General features: G+C 42.1%; 1 protein-coding gene across 2 annotated transcripts; it reads left to right on the top strand.

Moving 5' to 3' along the window:
- The first annotated feature begins 8132 nt into the window (after positions 1-8132).
- Positions 8133-22510, top strand: scarb2a (scavenger receptor class B, member 2a). 2 transcript variants are annotated; one of them, XM_030060175.1, is made up of 13 exons: positions 8133-8654; positions 12703-12860; positions 13260-13407; positions 13859-14053; positions 14790-14881; positions 15278-15397; positions 15762-15940; positions 17110-17228; positions 17654-17727; positions 17832-17883; positions 17992-18144; positions 18933-18980; positions 19367-22510. In XM_030060175.1, exons 1-13 carry the CDS (start codon positions 8532-8534, stop codon positions 19496-19498), a joined length of 1593 nt encoding a protein of 530 aa, XP_029916035.1. In that variant the 5' UTR covers positions 8133-8531; the 3' UTR covers positions 19499-22510. The 2 variants fall into 2 exon arrangements, with proteins under 2 accessions (XP_029916035.1, XP_029916036.1); XM_030060176.1 differs by lacking the exon at positions 18933-18980 and having other exon boundaries at positions 19367-19498.
- The last annotated feature ends 2315 nt before the right edge of the window (positions 22511-24825 follow it).

Genomic DNA, 24825 nt, shown 5'->3' with positions numbered 1-24825 from the left:
CGCTGCCATGAAAACAGTACAATTTAAATATCCATTTCAGAGCTGAGACAGCTTCGGGTTAATATTTGTTCTGCATAAAACTTTTGCATAATTACATCATTTGCTTGTTCATGGAGTAATTAAAATCGCCAAGTAATAGTTGTGTGATCAGCTCTTTGAAAGAAGTAGTTGAAAGCAATTACATCTCCCAGTGAGAATTTGTGTTGATGGTATTCCAGAAAGAATGAAGTATTTTTATTTATTTATTTATTTATTTATTTTTTATTCATATTCATATTCATTTTGCTATTCTTTTGAAAACAAGGATGAAGAAACTCCATGCCTCACAACTTGTGGGGGGAAAAAATGAAAGAATTATGGTGATGATGATGATGATGATTATCAAGGGACAGCTTTGTGAGATTCATTCAAGGACAAGTCCCCTGAAGACTCTTAATCAGCACATCACAATATGGATAACTGTATGACATGATTTTTACATTTCAAACTTAATCATAGTTTTATTTTATTTTTTTTCATTCGTATATTTTACGATATTAATTTTGATTTCTTGCCTTGCGTATTCATTGTGCATATTAAGGTTGTAACTGTAACGTGTAGGCATCCCACATTCAGTAGAAGACAGCAATGAAAGCGACTACAGTTTGCAGAAGGAGCTATAGGTCGGCGCTCGTGTTGATGTTGACTGTAAATGCAGGCCTGGCTTGTGTTTGTTTGCTGTCCTGGCTGCGTTGAGGCCCGCACTTTTCTCCATGTCTCCTCTTGCCTATGGACTCCTCGTGCTGTGTCACAGGACTGGGTTAGGTGAAAAACATGCTGCAGCAGCCACAAGGCCCGATGAATGGCTCATGTTGTCATGGCCACATTACGTCAATGTGGCACCATTTCTCTGAGGAAATTCCAACTGTAGAATGTAGATGAAATTTCACTCATGTGACCCCCCCACCTCAAAAAAGAGAGAGAGAGAGAGAGAGAAAAGTGCTAGACTGAGGCTTTCTCCCACATACCTTTGTCCAAATAATGACCTGTAAAGACTATCAGTGTCAAGTGTCAGCTGGAGCATTTGCTGGGAAAGTGTCTGCTTAGGCCTGTTGGTGCAAGTTCCTAAACCACCCCCACCCCACCCACACACACAAATGCATATACATACACACACACTCACACCACTCATGCAAATTAGAACATTTGTCTGAATAACTCACATATTCATGTTTTAACTTTAATCTGAAGTATTATATGAAGCACCATGGGTTGAGAAAGTTCTACCAACATTTGGCACTGGTGTGGCACACAGGGTTTTCAGCTCTCATTGGATAAAGTGAAGAGTACTGAACCACTTGTCTTAGCCTCTGAAAAGTTAACATTTTGAGGGAAAAAAAAGGTTTATACCTGGCAACCACAGTATGTAGGGCATTGCTCAGAAGGAGTACAACACCAGCTGATGGTTATCATTTTTGCATGTGTGGCTCAACACATTTTCTTATCCACCCTCTTGATCATGGTGAGCAAACACCAACAACTCTGTGTGCTCTTAGCTTTGCTAAGCTTTTTTTCCTCCCCTTCAAACGGATTTCCGTGGCACGTATCCTGATTTGGAAAAATTGAAATATGACACCTATCAAAATGTTCATTGTCTACAAAGAGCTTTCCAAATGGTTGCACGAGGATGGCCTGACTCTCTGAAGCTCAGCCCCTTTTGGGGAGTAAATATTAAGATGGGTAAACGCATCTTAAGGCTATTGCTCATACTTCCAAGGCATACAAATAGTTTGCACATGCAAACTTCAGTGCATTGTGACAGACTCTAATAATGTTTGAAGTGCCAAATTAAGACTTATGAATCTCAAACTCTAACAGTAAACAAGAAATAACTTTCCTGGTCTTATGTTCTATTTTTAATTTGTCCTGCTTATTATATTTTGTAATCAGATTAATCTGTATATTTTCTTCTATTTGATAGTGCGCGTTCCAACAATTGCTTATTTCCACACATGCACAAACAAGGGGGCAGCCAAAGCAACAGGACAATATTAATTTTCCTCCAGAGACTTTCTACTTGCAATTGACAACGCAAGGACAATGGAGGGAAACTGGCATGCTCTACAGGAAATGTTTTTGTTTACAGTAAAACCAGAGGTTTTGGCAGCATGCTGATTTTCAATGTAAAAGAGGCCTACTGCATTTTTAGGGCTTTCACACTCTTTAGGATGTTGAGGAACTGTAGAACACAATAAAGCAGGGAGGATGTACAAAGCTGGCACACTGTCTGTGCAGGATGTAATAATGGTGTGCCACTATCAAGGTTTTTCTCTATTTCAAGGCTGTTAAGTCTCTGATGTACATTTTTCCCCAGTACATCAGATACTTAAAAATATCTCCGTATAGACAATAGATGAGTTTTATCAATGATATTGTATGGCCCCTAATCACACTTACATTCTCAGTGTGTTTCAGAGTTTCAGAGTCAGGAAACAAAAAAGGATGCTCCCCAACCTTTGACCTTCAATGAACAAGGAAAAACTCCCACAAAAGCTCATTAGGAATTTAAAAAAAATAATGTCTGTGAAGAAGCAAGACTTTGACCAAACCTAAATAGAATGATTTTGACTATTACTTTTGTTTAATTTCAATTTACTCTATGTGTTTTAGTGACTGTGATCTCTTATTTTCAGTCAGTAAGGATTTCTCTCTGCAACTGAAGTGAAATAAAGGTTAAACTAATAAAAGACAAACTAAAATTAACCTTTAAATTTTGGCCAGGGCGAAAACATTTCTTTATTCATTATTTCTTTATTCAAGCTTATAGGGTGCATCCACTCCGAATGTTAGGAGACAGATTTCCTTCTTTTTACTTGAATCTCCTAAAAATTGTATGCATGATTTACTGTCCTAAATGCACAATCAACAATGCACACATTGTTGCATAACTCATCTCTCAAGGCTGGGAACAACAGGGTCAACTGAGGCCACCACAGTAATTGCAATGTCTGGGGCTCATTTTTAATTTGAACTTTTCATAGTTTCAAAAGAAAACTTGTTGACTTGCAGATCAATGAGGTTATTTTTTGGTCTGCCATCAGCATATGGTGAGACATCCGCTCTTCCTTGCATTTGGACATTAACACTTTGCTTACTTGCTGGAACAATGAGTTGCTGTCTCCTGTTACAAAACACCCCAGTTCAATGGTGGGAAATGGACCCCACCTAGGTGGGCAAAGGAACGGTATGGCCAGTCCATCACTTAACTGCTGTTGTGTAAATAAACTGGAAATACCAAGAGAGAGCATTAATAGTATCTGTAAAACAAAGTGCCTTGGCTGTTCTTTACACAGTGCTGTGCTAATATTATGATTATAAATAAAAGAGAACAGTTGTCCCGATTTCTCCTGGTTGGCTCAAGCTCTTATAGCACATTTAAAATAATTACATTACCTAACTATCCTTTTGTCTGCTGCAAAAAGGCAAGTTCTTCCAACCTCTATGATTATCTCCAAGGAGAGCTCGGAATGGACTAACACAAAAATAAATTCAGTACAGTGTACACCTCCTATGGTACTTAATGGTTCAGGTTGCATTAATCACCTCTGCTGAAAAGGCCTGGCACGCCTCACAAGTCTCCACTCCCACGGCTGTGCTTGTATATCAGTCGCAGGCTTTACAAAGCTTGTCTTGGCCTCGAAGGCGCCGTGACGAACACTCGGTACCAGGCTCCACTGTGGTGCAGCCCCTGTGGGGTGGAGGACCCTCCTGACCCATGTGGACCACTGTTTACACAAAGTGTTAATGTTATTCCTGTTGTATTGATACAAGGAGGGAGCTGCGGATTAGACCGGCTAATGAGGGAACGTGACTGGTGTGTAGGATGATAGGCTAGTTGGTTTTCAGACTTTTCAGTCTTAAAGCTGAGCGTCATGTTGCCACCGCTGGTTGAAAACCTTGCAGCTCCACAGAAAAAAAAAAAAAAAAAATTGCATTGATATTTGCTTCATGAGCATGCAGATGGTAATGCAGATTTCCCAGCGCACGGAGAACTGTATCATATTTCCACTTAAGTTAAAGCACGACATATCACCAAATTTGGAGTTACAAGGTTTTCAAATGATTTTAGAGCAGAGTGCAGCATTGGGTTTAAGGGAGAAACTAGTCAGCTCTCTCCTAAACCTAGCAACTAAAGAGCCAGGACACTAATTCCTATCATAGTTGTGTACAAGCTGGTGCAGCCCCATTGCAAACAAACATGACTCAGACTTGCTTCGTTCAAAGAATGGTTTCCTGATGCTTTTAAATAAGCTTTATATTATAATATTATTAACCAAACCTGGGCCTTGGTGTCCTTGTTGCATTTTACAGTTAAAATCTGGTGCAATGTGTAACACATGATGATCTAATTTCAAGGAGGTTTTGTAAGCAAGAAAGAACTGGAAAGGGCGTTGGTAATGGTATTCGTTCAGAGCTGTGTCAGCCTGAAAGACATTAACAATTTTATGCAAATTGTGCAAGAGTAGTGTCTGTTATCAAGCTACTTTTTTTTATTGGATAGCAGCTCACACCCTGCGGCATTCCTGCCAAAGTGCGAACAAGCTAAAGACTAGTGAGCAACTAGTTAACTCACAAGTGACCTCTTATTAGGTGTGAACGGTGACCTTAAAGGCCCACTGAAATGAAAAATGACTTTTTAAGCCTCTTCTAAGCATCAACTATTTGACAATACATGCTGAAAATACACCTAAAATTATATATATATATTCTGTGTACCAGCAGGCATATATAAAAATGCCTACCAATAAACCTATCTCAGATTTTAACAACCTCCTGCTCCACCACTCCATCAAATAAAACTGCTTTCCTCCCCTGAACTGATATCTCATTCCTGTACACTTGTGAATGATCCTTCTCCACATTGAGTTCCACCCCAATAACCGGTTTCAACAGGAAATCCATCACTTTATGGAAGCAAAATGCTCTCGAAATGCATTTTTTATTGCGACCTTAAATCAAACTTATCACACTTACATCACAAAGCGAGTGTCAATGCCCACATTTCCCATTCACGTGACCCATTTTCCACCGGAGGACTCAAAAGTGCTGACTGCACAGAATGTATGTTAACATTCACAGAATAATTTCATTTGCTAACTCATGACTGAACATTGTTCTCAAATAAATGTGCTCGCTGTTGTGCCACAGTTGCACTTGGATCATGTCTCCAAAGTGCAAACCAAAGGCTATTGGTACAATTTTTTGGTGGGGGATGAAATGTGTTGGAACACAATGAATGATCTGTGGGGACAACAGACACCCAGATGGGTCAGAAGAACTTGTTCAAAATTATTTACCCTGTGGATAAAAGTCTCCTTGTTGTGGCATGTATGAATGGTTGCCTTCTTCTCACAGTGGACCCCTTTTAGGATGTAGTCTATAAAGATATTTTATTCGCATCAAAAAAGTTGATCTCAAGTCATCAAATAGCTTTGTGTGGGCCTTCAAAGCTTGGTGTCTTCAGCTTCCAGCAGCTCCAAAAAAAAAAAAAAAAAAAAAAAAAAAATCAGTGTCGCTCCACTGACCAAACATAAAAAGAGACCATTACAAAGGTTGAACCGTTTTACCCCCTTACGCCCTCCCACCCTTTCTTTGGCAGAAACAATGTTGCTGCATTACTTGACTGTTATCCTTCCCCCCTGATGATTTTCTTTAGCATTTTTTACTTCTCTTGTTTGAACAGATGCCGCCCCCCTCCTGCATCCTCCATCCCCTGGGATTGCCATAGTGCTTAGTACAATGAGGTAACACGCAATTACATTAATGTCAGAGTCCAGCACGGCCAGTTCCTTTCCAGTAAGCAACATCAAACGATACGATGTATATCGCTTCCCCGAGGAAAAAATTGCACTCTTTTGTCCTACTTTACTTTATTTTATGAATGGATTATGCAAACGTCTGCAGGCAAAAGGCTACGGCATGACCGTGCTCACCCTTTCGAACTGAACCATTTTAGCAGGATGTAGGCCAACCTGTCGGCCACAAAGCCAGCCACATAAAAAATCAAGCCAATGAGAAACAGATGACAACTTGACTAGATAGTATAGCATCCCCACGCCTGATTCAGATTCAGCACTGAAGGTATAAGATTGTTCAAAACCAGTAGGTGGACAACCGAGTGGAGCTGGAAAGTGGAAACCGATTTAATCAGCACTCTCAGCCCTCTGTCTATCCCTGGTATCTGATCCACGAGACGTCTGGACAAATACACGTCCTTGAGCAAAGCAGCAGGTGTTGTCTGTAAATAATAATGGCGGTGGCTCACAATGTGGTGTAAAATCACCATCCCGGTGTCCTATTTCAGTCCTACACCCGCTGGATGTTTTGAGTGCCACAGTCTCCAAAAGGCCTGGAGAAACTCTGCAATGTCACCTTTGACCTTTTCTGATACCACAGCATTTCACTGCACTGAAAAAAAATCCTGCTGGTGAGTTTGAGATGGACCGATTTGTTCGAGGAGACCGTGTGGCAGTAGAGATTTGAAAAGATTTTGAAAGTTTGTTTGGCAGATGCAAGCGGGTTGTGGGTGTAGTTGCGAAGTCACTCAGATTACCATTTTTGTTTCTCTTTGCTACGTAATAGTGGTGGCACCGTTTCCTGCCGCATTTCCTGAACCTTGACAGTGTTTTTTTGATGATATGAAATGACAGTTCTGTCTCTAAGCAACGGTTTTGAAGCGGACCCTCCCCAGAATCACACTATACTCTGCAGCCTATATCAAAGTACAGTACAATGTGTAGAATTAACACTCAAATCCTGCTGCATACAGACTGATATTCACTATAATGTCCACTTCCTATAACACTTAGCAGCGTTTTATGAACTATATGAATTATTCAGACAGATCCAAAGTGGAGATGGAGAGTTTACCCCACTTACACTCATTTTATTCACCTTTTTCTTCGAGGAAAAGGGTGTGCCCACTTTTTGAGGACGACATAACCCTTATTGGAACACATTTATACTCTTTTATCACATAATCTAGTGACAAATTTGTGTAAATAAAATGAACACAGAGTTATGAAGCAACACTTTTCTGAAAACACATTTTATTTTTCTTAACATCGCTGCCTGCTTCCTTCATGATGATCTGGAGTGGAGCTCATAGTTTCAGCCACCTTTTTCTTTTTCTTTTTTTTTTTTTTCTTTTATTCCTTACTAGCCTACACATGTAGATAATTGTGTGCAGTCCGCCGCAGTCCTGCCTCAACATCCACTCCGTGACGCCGTCGTTCCCCCTTTATAGGAGCCACGCCTCGAAATCAGTCGATCAAATTCAACATCACACTCAACCGCGTCTGGCCAATCAGAGGCCGGTGGGGGTGGTCTCGAGATGGTGGTCCGGGAGGCCGGCAGCCAATCAGAGCCTCCATTCCCTGAACAAAAGACTCGCGTCAACTATCGTTGGTCCCCTGAATGGCGCATTATTCATGTCCACGCTGCGCTTATTTAAGGAGCCTTGATGAGGTGAGATAGCGGAATTCATATATAAGGTAACGGGGCTGCGCCTGTCCGGAGCGAGCACCCACCGGGACAGTGGCGCTTTTATTTTTGGGGAGGGGTGAATTTTACAAGAACAATGTGAAAAATAAAAATAATTCCCTTACATGTCCCATCAACACATGCTTTTTTTTTTTTTTTACTCAGTTCACAAAGTGGCCTGGTAGGGGGAAATATCACCGGCACATCCACGTGAATGATCATCCCCTTTGCTATTTCATTCATAATTATTATTCACAATTATCTGTCCCGTTGCATCTCATAAATGCCAGTAAATTCACATAAAAGTAGAGGTAAAGTGATGTGTGGCGCGCCTGTGTGTAATGTCAAGGAAGCAATATTTATGAATACCAAAGTGTGTGTGTGTGTTTAATAAAGAATAAGTAAACAAATAAATTTCCCCCCAAAGCACACAAAGATTGGCGTGTATCGATCGCTTAATTCTATTTGTTTTTACCTTGTTTTATTATTGTGAGTTTGAAGCGGTGACATCAGCTACAAGCACGCTACTCTCAGATACACACCCACCGCCCATGCAGCCCCAAAACGACGCTGTTCGCATGACCGGGTTCATTATAATGTGGAGAGGGAGGGGAGAGCGCAGCGCTTCTTTGCCCGTTCCCAGTTGCTGAGAGCTGCTATTTCTCGTCCGCCTCTGGACAGCTAACTCCTTCCTCCCCCTCCTCTCGTCAGATTTCAGCTGCCACAATTACAGCGGCGTGAAAAGTGCCAAGGTTTTTGTAGAGTATTATTATTAGTATTTTTTTGTGTTTGTTTGGTTTCTTTCCACAGCGCGGAGGGGGAGAGAGAGACCACGCCGAGCCTTCTCGTTTCAGAGGGGAAGAGAAACTACCTGCAGCTGCTTAAGGAGGAAAATCTATCCGGGGTTTTGACGTCCTGTTCTCGCCGTCTTTTTTTTATTAGTTTGAGGTATTTAGGGAGTACTTGAGTGAAGTTGTTGAGCACATAGTACAGCTCGTCCCACCGGCATCATGACTCGGAGATCCTGTGCCATCTACGCCACCGGAATCGTCTGCGCTCACCTCCTCATCGTGGGGATCGCCCTGGTTGTGGCTCAAGTCTTCCAAACAATGATAGACAGCCGGCTAAAAAAGGTGAGTGACTCCTCAAGGGTGTATCCTCACACCTCATCACTTCAGTCGGACACCTCATGTTTAAAAATATATATATATTTTACATGTATGTTCAACCTTGAATTACAGGCAAAGTGTGGCCACACTGCATCTGTCACACTTCGTGGGTTTAAATCTTAATTGGGTTCAAATCTAAGCGGCGTTGGGCATCTGCAGTGTCAATTATGCGCATTCAACATTTATCTGTGTGGTACACGCGTGGTTTCTTTTTTTTTTTTTTTAAGTATTTTTATTATTTTCCATTTCATATTTTTGCCTTTGCTGCATTCTGCATTCGTAAGACCTAACACAGCTCGGTGGGATACGAGCCCTGAGCCTTTACATTCATAAATCCGCAAGATCCCAATGTGCAGCGTGTACATGTACACTCTCTATGAGTGAAGCTTCTGCCTCTCGGGTTTGTTCGTGTTTGCATTTGGTCGAAACAGCCTGTAAAATTATGATTACTTTACACCAGAAGACCCAAGCTGGGCTCAGGCATCCCCTGCAGCAGACCCGGTGGAAGCTGACTGTGTAGGTTTGCTCGAAACTCGTGAGTTTTACAGGGAGCTTATCCTGCTTTATGGTGGTTTTTATCTGTTATGGTAACATTCCTGTGTGAGCTCTGCTGTCATACATGCCTGTTATTCCTGTAAAAGGATTAGTTCTTCCCTCTTGAGGACCTGGGCTCACGCTTTAGGAAACAAATGGTGTGGGACGTGCGCCTCTCCTGCCTGCCGGGGTGTTTTGTGATAACCTGTACACTTATACCTGGTGTGTTTGACACATTTCAGACACTACAGGCTGGATAATCTCACCTCTAGGCTGATCGGTCACGAGTGGTAGTAGCCTGGTAGTAGTAAGAATCTCGGCCAGCAGGGATGGTAGGGGGAGGTGTGCCTGTCTGAGGGGTGGGGGAAGGGAGGCTGGGTGACTGGGTAAGCTAGGGGAGTCCCTGTCCTGTTTTGAAATAGTTGTCTGTACCTTTACTCACACTACTCACCATGCTGACTGTTGTACTTTTGATTATTCAACATTAAAACCACTAGACGATGTTCTGCAGAAGTGTTTCCCCCTCCCTACTTGAGGAAAAAACAAAAAAATACTCTTGTACAGCTCAGCAATTTATGTGACAGATTATTCTAGGGGACACACCAACAGCTGCCTCACTGACACAGTTTTCCTTTTCCCCTCCCGATGTTCAATTTGGGTCCGGGTTGCATTATTCTCCTGCTGAGGCATGGCAGCATCCCAGGGGAGGAAAATTTAGGAGCAGAGTTAGTCAAAAGTTCAGCAGTAGGGGACAGAATTTGATGTGGCTAGTGATTACCGAAAATGACAACACAGCTAATCCTCTTTGGCCACAGTCCTCCTCATTGAATTAGGTGGGCTCGGGCTTGCTAAACAGACTCCAAAAAAAAAAAAAAAATCTCAAAATCTCCCTAATCTGCTGTTGATGCGGCTGTCCGTAATGATGTTGCTTAGTTGTGTTGTGGGACAAGTTAAGGCTACCTTCAGGACACATGTATCTGGTAACTGGGTGTGGAGGGGAGGAGTGTAAAAAGCCTTGCAAGGAATTTGACGGACTTCTTGGCCTCGGGGGCAGGATTTTTTTTTGCCTGAGAGGAATCTTGTGTTGCCTTGTTGTTCCAGCCCCAGCCGATCCTAAGTCATTCTGCCCTGGCAAGGGGGAAAAACACCCTCCGACGCCCCCCCTTATGAGTTACATTTTAGACAGCAGACCTTTCAAGGCAGTATGACGGATTGACGCCGAAACATCCAGGATCAAGTTAACGCTGTGCTTAACTCAAACTGTGACACACTCATAACAGGTTGGAAACAGTATCTTCAACCAAGGACGGCACTCGCGAAAACTGACCTGTACTTTTAACTTGTTTATGTTTGTGTGACAGATCAGGGTTTTCAGCGTTCAGCAAGAGTTAAATGATGTGTTTATGTTGCTGATGAAGGCCTTTGAAAGACCTTCTTTTTCCCAGGTTGGTAAACACGAGACAACTTCTGATCTGTGGTCACATGTTAGGCTCTTTCAAACGCTCAGAGAGCTGCAGAGGAACGGGCGGCGGTGAAAGATGCCTGTTTCCAAAGCAACACAGTTTATGCTTATTTCAAACAATAGTTATATTGCACAACTTGGTGCCGGTTTGACATCATCTTTCTAGTACACCGAAAGATTGTCATGTGCTCATTTTGCTGACCCTGCGCTTGAATAATGTCATTTCTCTTGCGTAGTCCCTTAAGATGTAGGAAAAGTATGACTCAGAAGAGTGCGTCAAAAAAAAAAAAAAACTAAAGTCTGATCTACATGTCTGATTCTCAGGATGTTTTCTTGAAATTGATATTAAGCTGGAAAGGTTCAGCTCTTGCCAGGCTGACCCCATCTCCAGTTCACACCTCAAAAAGGAAAGTGTCACCCTCATGCTAGTTGGAGGTGGAATAGTGTGTACATCTGTGAGCTTCCTCGTTACCCTTTCTTTTTCAAGACATGGGGCCACACGGTGCAGTGACAGTTAAGTGGGTTGAATCAGACTGGAAAGTGCAATATCAGTGAATCTCTGTACTTTACTGAAATTAGAAAAACATGCAAAACACATCATGGCCTCGCTGACCTGCTGAACACAGACACACAGCTGCTAAAACCTCCTCCTATAGCTTGTGTGTGTGTGTGTGTGTGTGTGTGTGGTTGTAAAGCTAATGAGGGCGTGACGAAATGGAATCATGAGGCTCTTTGCTCAGTGAGAGTCTCTTTGATTAAATCTCGAGTTTCTCCTCATTTTGCTTGTATCATCTTGCCTTTTCTTTTTCTCAAAGGCCACTGGAGACAGTACTCCTACCCCCCCTCCCCGCCCTGCACGCCAACCGTGGGTCTCCTCCAAGGTTTCGTGACTGTGCAAAAGGAGGTAGCAACCCGGCTCAGGAAAGAATCCTATAGATAAACAAAACACGGTAGAATTTCGGAAATGGTAAACCAAACAGGAACAATCACTCTGGCATCCGTGTGAGCCACACCTTAAGCTGTATCCTCTTCCCTCGGGCAAGTGCCTCCGAGACCGCTTGCGGAGAGCGCACGGCCTCTCTGAAGAACACCTCATTGTACCTGTGGCACAGAAGTCACCAGGAACTTCTCATGGAAAAGACATGAAGGGGAAGTGGGTCAGTTCTCACTCCCGAGTTTAAAAATATCCCCTTGAATGGAAGTTTCCTTTTTGCAGTACTCTACACTTATATCAACAATGATTAACAAACATGCCGAATTTAACTCGGTAGTTCTAACTCTTGAAACAAAACAAAAAAATATTAAACATCACCACAGGATTCATCGCTTCCTTCGTGAATGTTGTTAGGTCAGTTTCCTTGCAGTTGAGTTGTCTCGATAAGGATTACTGCGGCTCGTGTCCAGACATGAAGCAGCCTCATGTCACGCATTTGAATTTTCAGGGCTAGATAGCTAAATTGCTATCAAAAGCTTTCGTGCTCTTTCTTATCAGGTATCAACCCGAGCATCTGCGGAGCTGTTGAGAATGTAGCGCATGATGCCTTTGTGCTGTTTGTCAGATGTCAGGTTTAATTGTCTCTACAGACTGAAACACGCCATTACTCTCCTGTGTGTGACGGCAAATTGGCCCGTGGTCAGATCCTTGCCCAGACTTGCTGAGGTCAAGATCTGTTTGCAGTTTTTACTTGGATTTTGTGATGAGTTTTTTTTTCAGCTGTGAAGGACATTTGTCTTTTCTCCTGGGGTTTTTGGTGTTATGACTTGGCACCAGCTCCTTGCAGAAAGGGCCATGCGTGCTCTTGCTTGGCGTTAATTCAGAATAATCACGGAGGTGGCTGATGGTGCCAAACCCAATTAAATATTTTTTTCTGACTTTGAAAAGCTAAAGGGTCGATGTCATTGTTTTCTAGCTCCATAAGAATGTAAACACAAAGCCCTTGTTGATGCCGATGCTTTGGCTAATCGTCAGTCTCAGTCTCATATGTATTTCCTTCTGTTGATTGTGTTTTTTGACAGGAAATTACTTTGACAGAGAAGAGCCAAGTATTTGAGGCATGGAAGAACCCACCACCACCTGTGTATATGGAGTATTACTTCTTCAATGTGACCAATCCAGAGGAGTTCTTAGCTGGAGGGAAAGCATCTGTCAAACAAATTGGACCATATACTTACAGGTGTGTTTGCACTGTCGACCCAGATCCAAGCACTGTGTGGCACCCCAGTGATCCATTTGCATGTTTTGATTTTCCAGGATTGATAATGATTGATATATAATGATAATAATCACTGGCAATCTTGCGATACTTTGTTTCATTCAGAATGTCCGCTATCATTGACAGTGCTCAAATATGTCGATGTAATATGATAAAAGCTTTAGCCATAATGGTGAATGTCTGTTTGAAAGCCAGAAAAACAAAACAAAATAAAACAAAAAAAACAAGTGCAATTTAGGCTAAAGCCATCCTGGCATCCTTGTTCATCTTGGCTCAATGTGTGTGCATTTTGTGAAGTCAAAACAAAGACATCTGTGCTAACTGACCGATTTTGATCCCCTGCTTAATTTCCTGCACCAGAGAATACAGGCCGAGGGAAAATGTGACTTTCCTGGACAACGGCACCAAGATTTATGCCCTGAATCCCAAAAGCTTTGTCTTCGTCCCTGAGAAATCAGCTGGAAACCCCGAGGTTGACATGCTCACAACAGTCAACATCCCATTTGTGGTGAGACATTGTCTGTTCACGTCAATGTATCAAGTTTTTCCAACATGTCAGTCAAATTACTTAAACTCACAAGTGTGTTTTGCTCATTTTTGCCATCAACATCGCTGTTGTGGCAGCTGTATTTTAACAACCATGACCCTTCGTGGAAGCTCCCACACCATTATTCCAATAGCACGCTCCAAGCCATTCTCCTCAAGGTTTTATTATGACACGCTGATAGCTTTATCACACAAACTTGTTGCTTATCACCAACACACGTCTGGCTCTGGCCGCAGTTGGATTTGAGCCACAAGGCCACTGTCTACAAAGAAATGAACAAAGTGTTTACCACAAGGTATTCCACCAAATGCCATGAAATATTGCTGATGGAAATTAAACTGTGTGGGATGTGAGAATGCTAACCCTTTTCCCTCTTTGTTTTCCCTGTCTCTTCCTTTCCCACTGTCCCTAGGCGGTGATGAATGAGCTGAACTCCTACGCCTTTCTCTTGCGTACTGTCGTTTCCATGTTTGTGAAAAGTTGGGGCGTAAACATCTTTTTGAAACGCACCGTCCACGAGTTCCTCTGGGGCTTCAAAGACCCCCTGCTGTCTAAGATACATGCCTTGAAGCCAGACGTTGATGAGTATTTTGGACTGATGTGGAAGGTGAGCACCATGATGTCCCACAACAGGGTATAAGTGTGATAACGGATTCCAGAGTGTCTTTTTAGAGACAGTACTGTGAAATTACACAACTGCACATTGTGTCTAAAGCTCAAAACCTCTTAGAGAGCAAAGCCACTAATAAAGTTCTGTTTACTTTAATGAGTTGTTGGTGGTTAGGATAGACAAAAAACAGGAGGAAACTTGTGATGTCTCATAGGAGAAGTGAGATCAACATAATGCTGATGGAAGATGCTTACTTCCTTTTTATCTATAGAGTCTTTACCACAAGTGGACACGTGAAATGACACTGACTGCTCCCTTCAGTCCATTTTGACTGAGCAAATATCCCACTCCAGCAGACAGTGTCTTGCAATCCAAAGAGCTGTATTTCAGGAAACTCCAAAAACAGCACAGCGAAATGACAGCTTGCCAAGGCTGTAGTTTTCTCTTAGGTCAAAACAGTTTATGTGGCATCCTTTGTCTCTCCCCTGGGCTTTTAATTTCTGCCTACTGCAGCCAGTAACTGACGCCTTATTGTGTAAAGGTCTGGTGAAAGAGACGTTGCAGGTCAAAGAGTGGCACAGTGGTGCGATCCCTTTCGCAATCTCTTTCCTCCATTGTGAACAAACAAACGCATTGTTTGAAATTCAGTTTATATCCGCCACATCCTGGATATTTAATTTTGCCAGCTGTGGTAGTCTTGTCTGCTCCTCATGTCTCGGTTTCTCTTCCAAAGAAAAATGGAACCCATGAAGGAGAGTTTGTGTTCTACACTGGGGAGGAGAACTACCTGGATTATGGCAAGATCTATACATGGAATAACATGAGGTAAAGACCTATATGAATAAAATAACTTATCTTTTTCCTAGCTTTCTCATTTCCCAAATGCTTTTTTTTCTCTCTCAGCTGCTTCCTCTCACATAGCATTAGCCCCGTGCTGTCCATAAACATTTTTTTTTTGTCAGCATATGGCTTTTAAGGCTATTCCTCTGTGCTCCTCCATTTGCCTTTACTTTGGTCAGACTCCATGACATATTGTGCAACAAAATATTCAAAGTCAGAAAAGCCTTTGCTCTCTGGCTTTTGGAAGAGCAGGATTGCAAAATGAATGTTTGACTATGCCACTGCACTTTGGATGTGAATGGCATGACCAATGGCATGCACCAAGCCTTAACTTCTCTTAACTTCTCTGTTTTTTTTGTTTTTTTCTTTTTAAATCAACAGTGAAATGTCCTGGTGGTCTTCCAATCAGAGCAACATGATCAATGGTACAGATGGTGCGGTCTTCCACCCTCTGATATCCAGGAACGAGTTGCTCTACATCTTTGCTGCCGACCTCTGCAGGTATGCACGTGCATGCTTATCTGTTTTACCGTGCAGTAATAAATTTGTTTAGTCAAAGCAGCCAGGAAAGCCCAGAGGCCAGAACGTTTCGTATGAACCTTGCTAGGAAATAGCGACTGAGTCATATCCGTATGAATTCAATGAGTTGGACCTTGGTTGTGGTCGTTATGCCTATCCAAGGTCTGGTGGTGAACTTCGTGCGAACTTCTGGGGCAAGTCGCACCCAAGTCCAACACAAACAACCTTGGTACATTCAGTCTCTGCGCAAAACAAGCCCTGATTAAATACAAGTACATTCCCTTGAAGTGATTGTCTTAGGTCTAAACAAAATGCACTGATGCACTTTCCCCCTTTTCCTCCTCAGGTCTATCCATTTGGCGTATGTGGAAGATGTGGATGTGAAAGGCATCCAGGCTTACCGCTTTGCACCGCCAGAGGATGTGCTAATGAGCCCCAAAGACAACCCAACTAACGAGGGCTTCTGCGTGCCAGCTGGAGACTGTCTCGGCACTGGTGTGCTCAAAGTCAGCGTTTGTCGAGAAGGTAGGTGCATCACCCCGGCCCCGCTCTGAGCCCTTGTTTGCCCTGGGTTGACCCACTTACCTTTGATGTTCTCAAACTAGCCCCCTAACCCTGTTCCCCCCACCCCCAAATGTCCCTTTAGCCGGTCCAGTTGGCAGTGACTATCCTTGCTTTGTATGTGACCTCTCTAATGTTTAAGCATGCCAGATTTTACTCAATACCCAGTTCAATGATTAACTATGCATGGTGGCCACTGTAGTATTTTATAGTCATCAATGAGTGAGAGTCTGATGGGTGCGGTAAGGTAATCTGCACATGGCTTGACTCGTGAAGTGGTTTATTACCGAAAGATAATACTGTGACCCCATGACACCTTCTCTTGTACTTCCTGCTTGCATTTTCTTCAAAGGGTGCCAGATCTTGGTTTGAATTTTTTTTTGTGTGTGTGTCAAAAATCATGTTGATTTTTAAAAGTTTTAACTTCATTTTTAACCACCCATACAATATCAATTGTTAACCCTTTCCTCATTAAATATCTTTTAATTGTACTTGTGCTTACATAGAAGAGAAAAAAACAATTCCTATTATTAGGCTACTGCAAATTTTGCTTGAAAAACATCTCCTCCTGTTTTGCAAAAAAAGACTATCCTTACTTCGCTGTTAGATGAGCCCATGTGAATGTCACAGTCCATACAGGGGCCTCACATAGCTTTAGCTTAGCTTTTTTTTTTTTCTACTAGTAGCAAACGCTTATGAATATGTTACTGTTAAGGTACAGTGAGGACCTTTTAAAGTAGTCGCCCTGACCTCAAGCCTTCAGGGAAGTTCAGACTAAAAAGGAACTCTGTCTTTGCTTTGCTGTTTTTCCCACTCCACTTATCAGTAAGAAGGCTCAATACGTCCTGTAACTTTATTGCTAGTGACCTAACCCAGACATTCCCCAGATATTTGCAGTGCAATACAAATTGTAAATAAGGAAGTATCTCTACTTGATGCTCAATATACCAGATAATACATCGCCTTATCATCTGACGTGTTATCTTCCATCTTTAAGAGATGAAAGAAAACACGTGAGATAACAAGGTCCTTCTCATTTAAAGTGAATCATCTAGAACAGGATATGGCCAGTACACTCGCTCATGTGATAACTCCCGTGCCCTTTTTCTGTTTTTCCGTCTTGTCTCCTCAAGGTGCTCCTATCGTGGTGTCTTTCCCCCACTTCTACCAGGCAGACCCCAAATACATCAATGCCATTGATGGGCTGAACCCCAACAAGGAGGAACATGAGACGTACCTCGACGTCCAACCGGTACACTCAAGCATTTCCAGTCCCAGCAGAGTGCGGCTGTGTTGAACGCTGCTCTGTTTGTTTGCATAGTTGCCTTATCTAAAGGACAATAGCTTTTCTCATTATCAAGATGGCTCCTCCTTTTGTTGATATGTTTACATTTAAGATTTTTCCACCCTAGTACTGTTAGTCTGCTTAAATAATTAGAAACAGAAGGCAGTGGAGGCATAGCTTTAAAAAGTAAAATGTGTCATTTCAGCTTATTTAAAAAATATATTAAAATGCAATTCCGCTTTCATGTTTTGGTTGTTTTTCATAATCTGTTTAAGTTTTTTTTTTTTTTTTTTTTTTTTACATTGAAATATTTCTTGCTGTATTTGTTTACAGTAGAACAGATTAATGCATCACCATATTAAAAAAAAAAAATGAAATGTGTTTATTTCTAGACCACAGGGGTTCCCATTCGTGCCTGCAAGAGAGCTCAGCTCAATGTCATTCTGAAGAGAGTCCCAGGCTTCCCGTAAGTTGAACTTTGACCCGCATCGCTCTCGCCCGTGTTCCCATCTCAGCCACATGTGGCGCCTGCTGTCCTCACTGACCTCCCTCTGTCTTTCTGCCCCACAGCATGACCAGATTCCTAAACGAAACCATTTTCCCCATCATGTTCGTCAATGAGGTGAGGATTTTCCCAGAATGAGAGACAGCACAGTTTCTATCACTGCCTTACAGTCATGTAGAGTCTGAGTGAACTGAACATGAGTAATGTCATCTCCCTCCAATGTAGACGGCGACTATTGACGATCACTCAGCATCCCAAATGAGGACTATGCTCTTGATCTTGACACTGGTGTCCAACTTCCCCCTGCTCATTGTGGCCATGGGCGTCATCCTCCTGCTGGTCCTTGTCGTTTTGTTCTGCCGAAACCGCCAGAAGAAGGTAAGACCCTGCCCCGGCTCTGGCCTCAGTCCTTAGAAAACTCTTAACTATAGAATTAATCCCGTCTGTTATACTGATGTGAAAAGCTTGAGGCCCTTTCAGAGTTTGCACTACCCACTTACATTAGCTCACAGTATAAGTGGTTTTAGGCTGGTGAAAGATGTTAGTGCTTTGTCACAAAAAAATGCGTCTGTTTTGGAGGGATCGACTGGGTTCTTGCATGAGCAACAGTTCCTGTATTAACTCCACTGAGCTGCCAAATAGTAACCTCAAGCTGTTTGCATGTTAGCTAACACAATGCATGACCACTGAACACTACAGTCAGCGTATTTTTCACCTCTGCATCAAATGATGTTTGTTCTTGGCTGGTCTTTGTCTAATCGTCAGTGCAATTCTTGTCTACAGGAAGGAGGTGTCTCAGTTCCCTTTTTGACAGTTTAGCTTACGGCTAAGCACACTTCCAAACCAAAGTGCATTGCACTGTTTTAGTCCCCAGAATGTACAGTGCATGTTCACTTATCTTTTGTTGACAAGGCTTGTCGATCTGACCCCTGGTGAACAACCTCACTGCCTGTAGATTAGTATAATAGTTCAGGTCGTTAACTGTCCAGAAAGTGGCCTGCAACTTGTAAAAATTCAAGATCTCCTAAGAGCTAGACCTACAGTTAAGCAGTGAGAGAATATTGTAATGATGCTTAATTCAAAATGATGCTTAATTTCAAAGTGCTGTAGTAACCATGTTCTAATTTTAATTTTCTGTAACCCCCCTTTTTTCCTTTCTGTTTTAGAATGAAGTAAAACGTATTGATTTTACTGAAGCTTTTCATTCTTTTACTGTAAGTCTTCATTTTGCCTTGTTTGCCTTTATTCTCCTTTTTTAATTTGTTATCCATCTCTGCTTGTTATTATAATTTTTTAATTATCTTTATGGGACAAAGTGTTTCTTTTAATTCTCACCGCATAGTGCTGTCGTTTTTTCCCTTAATTTAAGTTGGGAGGTTAATATTTACTGTGGTTGTTTTGTCTCACTTGGTTCCATAAGCCATATTTAGGCTCATGTGGTTTATTTTCAAGATATGTAAATGATGTTTACTGAGTTTTTCCCATTTTTAAACATTTGTGTGAAGTATAAACGCATGTGTGGTTTTGTTGTGTGGAAGTCTGGCCAGTCCTACCGTTTACATTAACATCTTTTTCCCTCCGGCTTCTTCTTCCTGTCCAGACGGCAAAGGACGACACAGCCTATACTCAGGTCAGCGACAAGCCCGAGGAGCCGTCGGAAACCCCCGTGAGCCAGCCCATGAGGAACGGCTCGTACATTGCCATGTCTCCCGTGGAGGCCCAGAAGTGTTGATGGAGGCTGCCCGGACTCTGGGTCTCAGGAAGGGGGCTGAGGGAGCAGCACAGGGGTGCTACGATACCACGGGTGGGGATCTACACAGTGGGCTCTTTCACTTTTTTTTTTTTTTGTTTTGTTTTGGGTGGGGAGACGGGACTGGGTGGGTCACAAGCCCCAGTAAATGTTTTGTCAGCCAAGACTTTGCTCCTCTCACTGAGCCCTCTCATGACTGTCTGTCCTCTACTCTACCTGCTGAGCATGGCCCTCACTGCCTGCCGTACTGCAACACAACGAAACTCTCGTCCACTTCTTTTTTCCTTGCTTCCGTCCTGGTTGGCCCCGCGCTGGAGGAGATGAGGGACTCTGGGCTTGGCCAGGACAAGCCTTCTTGCGTATTTCTTGTGCTCGACTCAGTAGCATGGGCGGTGTAGACGCTCATGGATGCAAGATCTTCTGAGTTGACTCTGCCAACCGTTAGGGCCCAAAGAGTGTTGACTTTTGATATTCACCCGAACAACCGAGGGTTTTTTTTTTTTTAAAGGTCGCATTCTTGCTCTTTTCTTTCCAACGGTGTTGTCCGAGGTCAACCTCTAAACTAAGCCAACAGATTAAAAAGCCAATGCTCCTTAAAATGAACCCTTATGACAAGTATTCCCTCCTCCTTGTTGCTGAGCTCCGGGGCTCAGAGTATGAAATGGTTTTGCTAACAAAACTGTGTTCTTCACCATATCCTTTTGTAAAAAAAAAAAAAAAAAAAAAATGAAAAAAAAAGAAGAATAAGTGACGACGGACTGAGCCAAACTATAGCATTGCCTTTTCTCCTAAGATGAATCGATGCACCCACACACACACACCACACTTGGTTTCCTAATGTCAGTCAAAGTGTGTGTGCACGTTTGTCTTACACTTGAGTGTCCTGTTTTGATGGACAATGGGCAACTACTTTTTCGATGCAGGCACAGTTGTAGTATGACACCTGTAATACTAGTGATTTTGATTTCCCCTCTACTTTTCAACCCCCTCGCCCATTTTTTCAGAACACTAGTTAAATACAGACACATTTCAAGACTTAAACATTTCAAAGTCCTTAAGGCATTAGCTAGCTAGCTGTGAAATTGTTAGGGCTGCCACCCGTTGCTTGAAGTAGACGGCGCGATTAGCTTTCATCACACGTTCAAAACGGTCGAGGAAAAAAAAAAAACAACACACCCACAAAACTTAACAAGGGAGACTTGAACCCACTTTCTGCCTTACAGCATCTCAGTGTGTTCTTTATGTTCATACATTGTTAAATAAGCTGGAAATCGTTTGTCATTATTGTACATATGTAAAGGGGAAATGTCGGGATACCTCTGACCAAATCCAGCAAGTAGTCCTCCTCGGTGTGCTGGAGACACTAGAGCGATCCAGGGTCGACCACTCGCGCACATCTACACTACTTCTTAGAGAAAGCACAATTTGGATTGCTAAGACCAGTCCTCAAACAAGGCTACCAGGTTATTTTTTTCCTACCGACAGCTCATCCTGTCAAAGACACTGGCAATTGCTGTGAATATTCAAAGTGGAACCATTTGGTAAAACATTTGAGGGAGTCCTGTGCACCACTCACCGCTGTGCATGCAATGCCCATAACAGTCATTCGGTTTGCCAAGGAGCTACAGGCATTCAGGCAAACACTGCACTTGAATCACTTGTTTGTCTTACGTTGCACGTCGTGTTTTCATCCTCCTTGTCGGCCATAGCTAGTCGTCGTGTCACATGTCAAAAGCCAATGGCAGTTGCCTACGGAAAATGATTTAAGGCCATAATACTGTCAACCTGGAAAATTCCCTGCACTTTTTTCCTGGAAATTGTGCCCTTTGTATTTTCATTGTAGTGTTTTTTTTTCCTGGTCATTTCATTGCAAATGGTCCTTGTGTATATTTCAGTGGTTTCGTCCCGGCTAATATTGGCTGTGAATGGGTGTGGTTGTAGATGGACACAGCAAGACACCCATGCCTTTTTGCTACTTGCTTTTCAGTGTCTTCTTTTGATATATTTTTTTTGTATTTGTTATTGCTGCTAATATTTGCCGTAACCTATGGATATGTATTTGTAATGGATATTTACCATACCGTGCTCGCATTCAGTTCGAGGTTGCTCAGCCGAGGCTTTTCTTACCTCCTGGGATTTGAAAGCCCTCCGTGATGCCAACCCTTGACATCTGGGAATATCTGAGCACAAGATTCGAAGCCCAAAGCTTGTTGCCATTTATTGGAATTAGCAGTTTAACGATCACTACCAACATTTTTGTAATAAGTTATCACGCCTAATAACCACTCACTCATCTGTTAGCAGATGATCTGATGATAGTATTTGTTTCTCTGGGTTATGATAGGATTAGTAAAGACGGTTTGCTGGATGCTCATGTAGAAAACGAATAAGGACGAGTCACTGTAGGATTTTTGTTGCCATTCAGGCTTGGTGTTAGAAGTCTGACAGGCAAAGGATTCTGGGTATATTCAGTTTAATTTGGCAGTTTTGAGTCCTGAATGAGAATCCAGTTCACTGTAAGCCTTTTTTTTTTTTTTATTCCACCTATGTCCAAGCAATCTCGGCCTTGTGAAACATTGCTGTACTTCTTTAATTATAGGCTCATAGATTAACCACCCTTAAATCTGAAAGACCTTAATCCCAAGAGTTGTGTGTGCTGCTTGTGCAGCGTCTGTTTGAACAGGCACACATGCGAGCCATCACTCCTCCACTGTCTGACTTCTACTACACTGACCTTTGAGTCCAATCATTCAAGCCCATTGGCTCATCCCTGCTTGACCAAAGATAACCCACATAGATCTGCCCCCAGCACCATGTTTACTCTCCTCGGCGATAACGGCCATGCCACCAACCACCGCCGCCTACCTTATTAAACGTGCCACGACCCAAATGAAGTATTTGCTACAGTGTTGTGTGTGCGTGCGTGTATGCATGTGTGTATGTGCTTTTACCATCGAGGCAAAAAAAAAAAAAAATTCACAATTGGTTGTGGTATCAGAATTTTTTTTTTTCACAATGTGGGAGCTACAAAAGTAATTGAGGCTCTTTTGTGAGCGAGAAATCTCAGTATTAAGTATTGACAAAGCAATACAAAGTATGTAAAATAAATCGTGGATGGTGTTTTGTAACGGGCCACACAATATTTATGTATGTTTATGTTTTTTCTGAGTTTGTGTTTCGTTATTTTCAGTTTTATGGTCCTGTTTCATTTCTTCTTGGTGTGGTTTAGCAATTTTGTAATATATGGGGTCAAAGCACATTTCTTTTTTTTCCCATTTCATTTTTTTGCCATCTTGCAAATATGAAAAGTATTGAGGTGGATCAGGATCTCACCTGGCAAAGGTCCAGTGAAAGTATCAGAGCCACATTTAATGTCTGTAAGAGAATTAATTGATGATTGGAGATGGTGTATATGTGTTGGATGATGATGATGAGAGCTTGTATGAGTAGATCTATTTTTGTGGAGCCAATGCACTGTTTGTGTGAAAATGGAGTGATTTATTGGAAGGCTGATTATCTTTGTAAATGTGAGCTGGTAGATTGCCTCAGTGCCAGTGTGGGCATAAGGGAAGCATACACGCAGTCTATCCCAAGATGAATGAAGCCCTCCTTCAGGGATGAATGCTAGTGCCATACCATCCTTTACATGTCCTTAATTTGCTCTTCAGTGTGTTCTGCAGTGGAACAACTTCATCTCCCCCACGACAAGTTGTGAAGTCACCAACTAACAGACATTTCCTCTTGTGATACTAATTTCTTTTTGCTGCTGAAAATGACAATCCCCTTGTCATGTTAGGTGCAAAATGATTTCAAAGTAATATCATTTTTAGTTTTGATAATTTACACTGCACAGATGTTTCTACAGTGCTTTTGTAAACATTTTTAGTGTATTTGCAAAAAACAAACATAAATAAATAAAGTTGCAATAAGTGCAAAGTCTTCAAATGGTCTCTGCTGTCTTTGTATGTCTGTCTACCTTTAGAACATGTCATCATTAACTCTGCAACACTGCAAGTCCACCATTGTTGGGTAACGTACTTCAAAAAAAAAAAAAAGAAAGAAAGAAAAAAAAGAAAAGTTACTCATTACTTTCCAGAAATAATCACATTATAATCACTGTTTGTGTTGGACAAACCTGCAAGGCTCACTTTAGCCCATTGGTTATATATTCTCCTGGCTGAGAATGCATGTCTTTCAAAATAAATAAATAACTTGATCAGGAGGAGCCAGATAATTTTCCTGGTTTCTGGATGATCTACCTGATAGTCCACCCACTGTCATTCCTCTCTCCGCAGTGGATTTGATCCAACCTGCTGTGCTCGGCCACAGGAAAGTAAGCAAGCAAGTGTGTCTGTCCGTGTATGTATCTGTCCACAGCTAAGCTTGCATACTACTGGGCCTATCAGCCTAATATTCATTGTCCACAGTTATAACTGTATGATCAAGGACCTCTCATGGTTGCGGTGATTCAGAACCTTTCAACAATAAGCTCAAAAGACGAGGAGATGTACAGGCAGTGCCTCCATATTTTCCCTTTGTCTGGTAGTCTAAAGTTCAAGCTCAAGAGAAAGGTAGATACACAGCCATTGCCTTGGTATTTTCCCATCTCCTCCCCTACTTCTGTCAAACAAAAAAGGGGTGTTTTTTTTCTGTCCATGTGTATATGTACCTGCAGCTAATCTTGCATACTACTGGCCCCATCAGCCTAATATTTATCAGCCACAATTCTTTTGTACACAGAGCTTATACTTATGAGGATTATGAAATGATGACATGGAGGCTCTATAGGCTGAACCAAGACTGTAAACTTTTATTGCATCCAACATTGTTCATGGCAGCACATTACAGTTCCATGACATCTGTCTTTTGTTCTTTTCACAATAAAACCCCAGTTCATGTTAAGTCACATCAAGTAAATTCAAATTTATTTATAAAGCACATTTTAAAACAGTTGCAGGTGACTAAAGTGCTGTACAAAGCCAAAATCTAAAAAATACAATACAAAATACAAAAACATCAACACAAGAAATAAAACACAGAAAAAAACATACTCAATAAACAAGTAGCCAATCGATCAGGAGGGCTCAAACTCTGGTTTATAGAGTTATGTTTTGAGCCAAGAGTTGAAAGAATCAACAGAGGGGGTGGATCTGATTGAGAAAGGCAGGCTGTTCCTGTGACTTTGAAAACATGGTCAGCTTTGAGATTCAGTTTAAAGCAAGGGACAAAGAGGAAGCCCATGTCAGAAGGCCCAGGAACATGGAGGTAATGTAAGGGTTTAAGAGGTCTATGATATAGGAGGGGCCAGT

The sequence above is a fragment of the Myripristis murdjan genome, chromosome 9 (genome assembly GCF_902150065.1).
Source record: "Myripristis murdjan chromosome 9, fMyrMur1.1, whole genome shotgun sequence".
In the NCBI taxonomy this organism is placed as follows: Eukaryota; Metazoa; Chordata; class Actinopteri; order Holocentriformes; family Holocentridae; genus Myripristis; species Myripristis murdjan.
This window is presented reverse-complemented; position numbering and strand designations above follow the sequence as displayed.

Bases quoted from the DNA above. Each gene is read 5' to 3' on its own strand.
- scarb2a (XM_030060175.1), top strand. From the start codon at position 8,532: ATGACTCGGAGATCCTGTGCCATCTACGCCACCGGAATCGTCTGCGCT. The intron at 8,655-12,702 runs GTGAGTGACTCC...GTTTTTTGACAG, and splicing joins TAGACAGCCGGCTAAAAAAG to GAAATTACTTTGACAGAGAA. The intron at 17,728-17,831 runs GTAAGTTGAACT...TCTGCCCCACAG, and splicing joins AAGAGAGTCCCAGGCTTCCC to CATGACCAGATTCCTAAACG.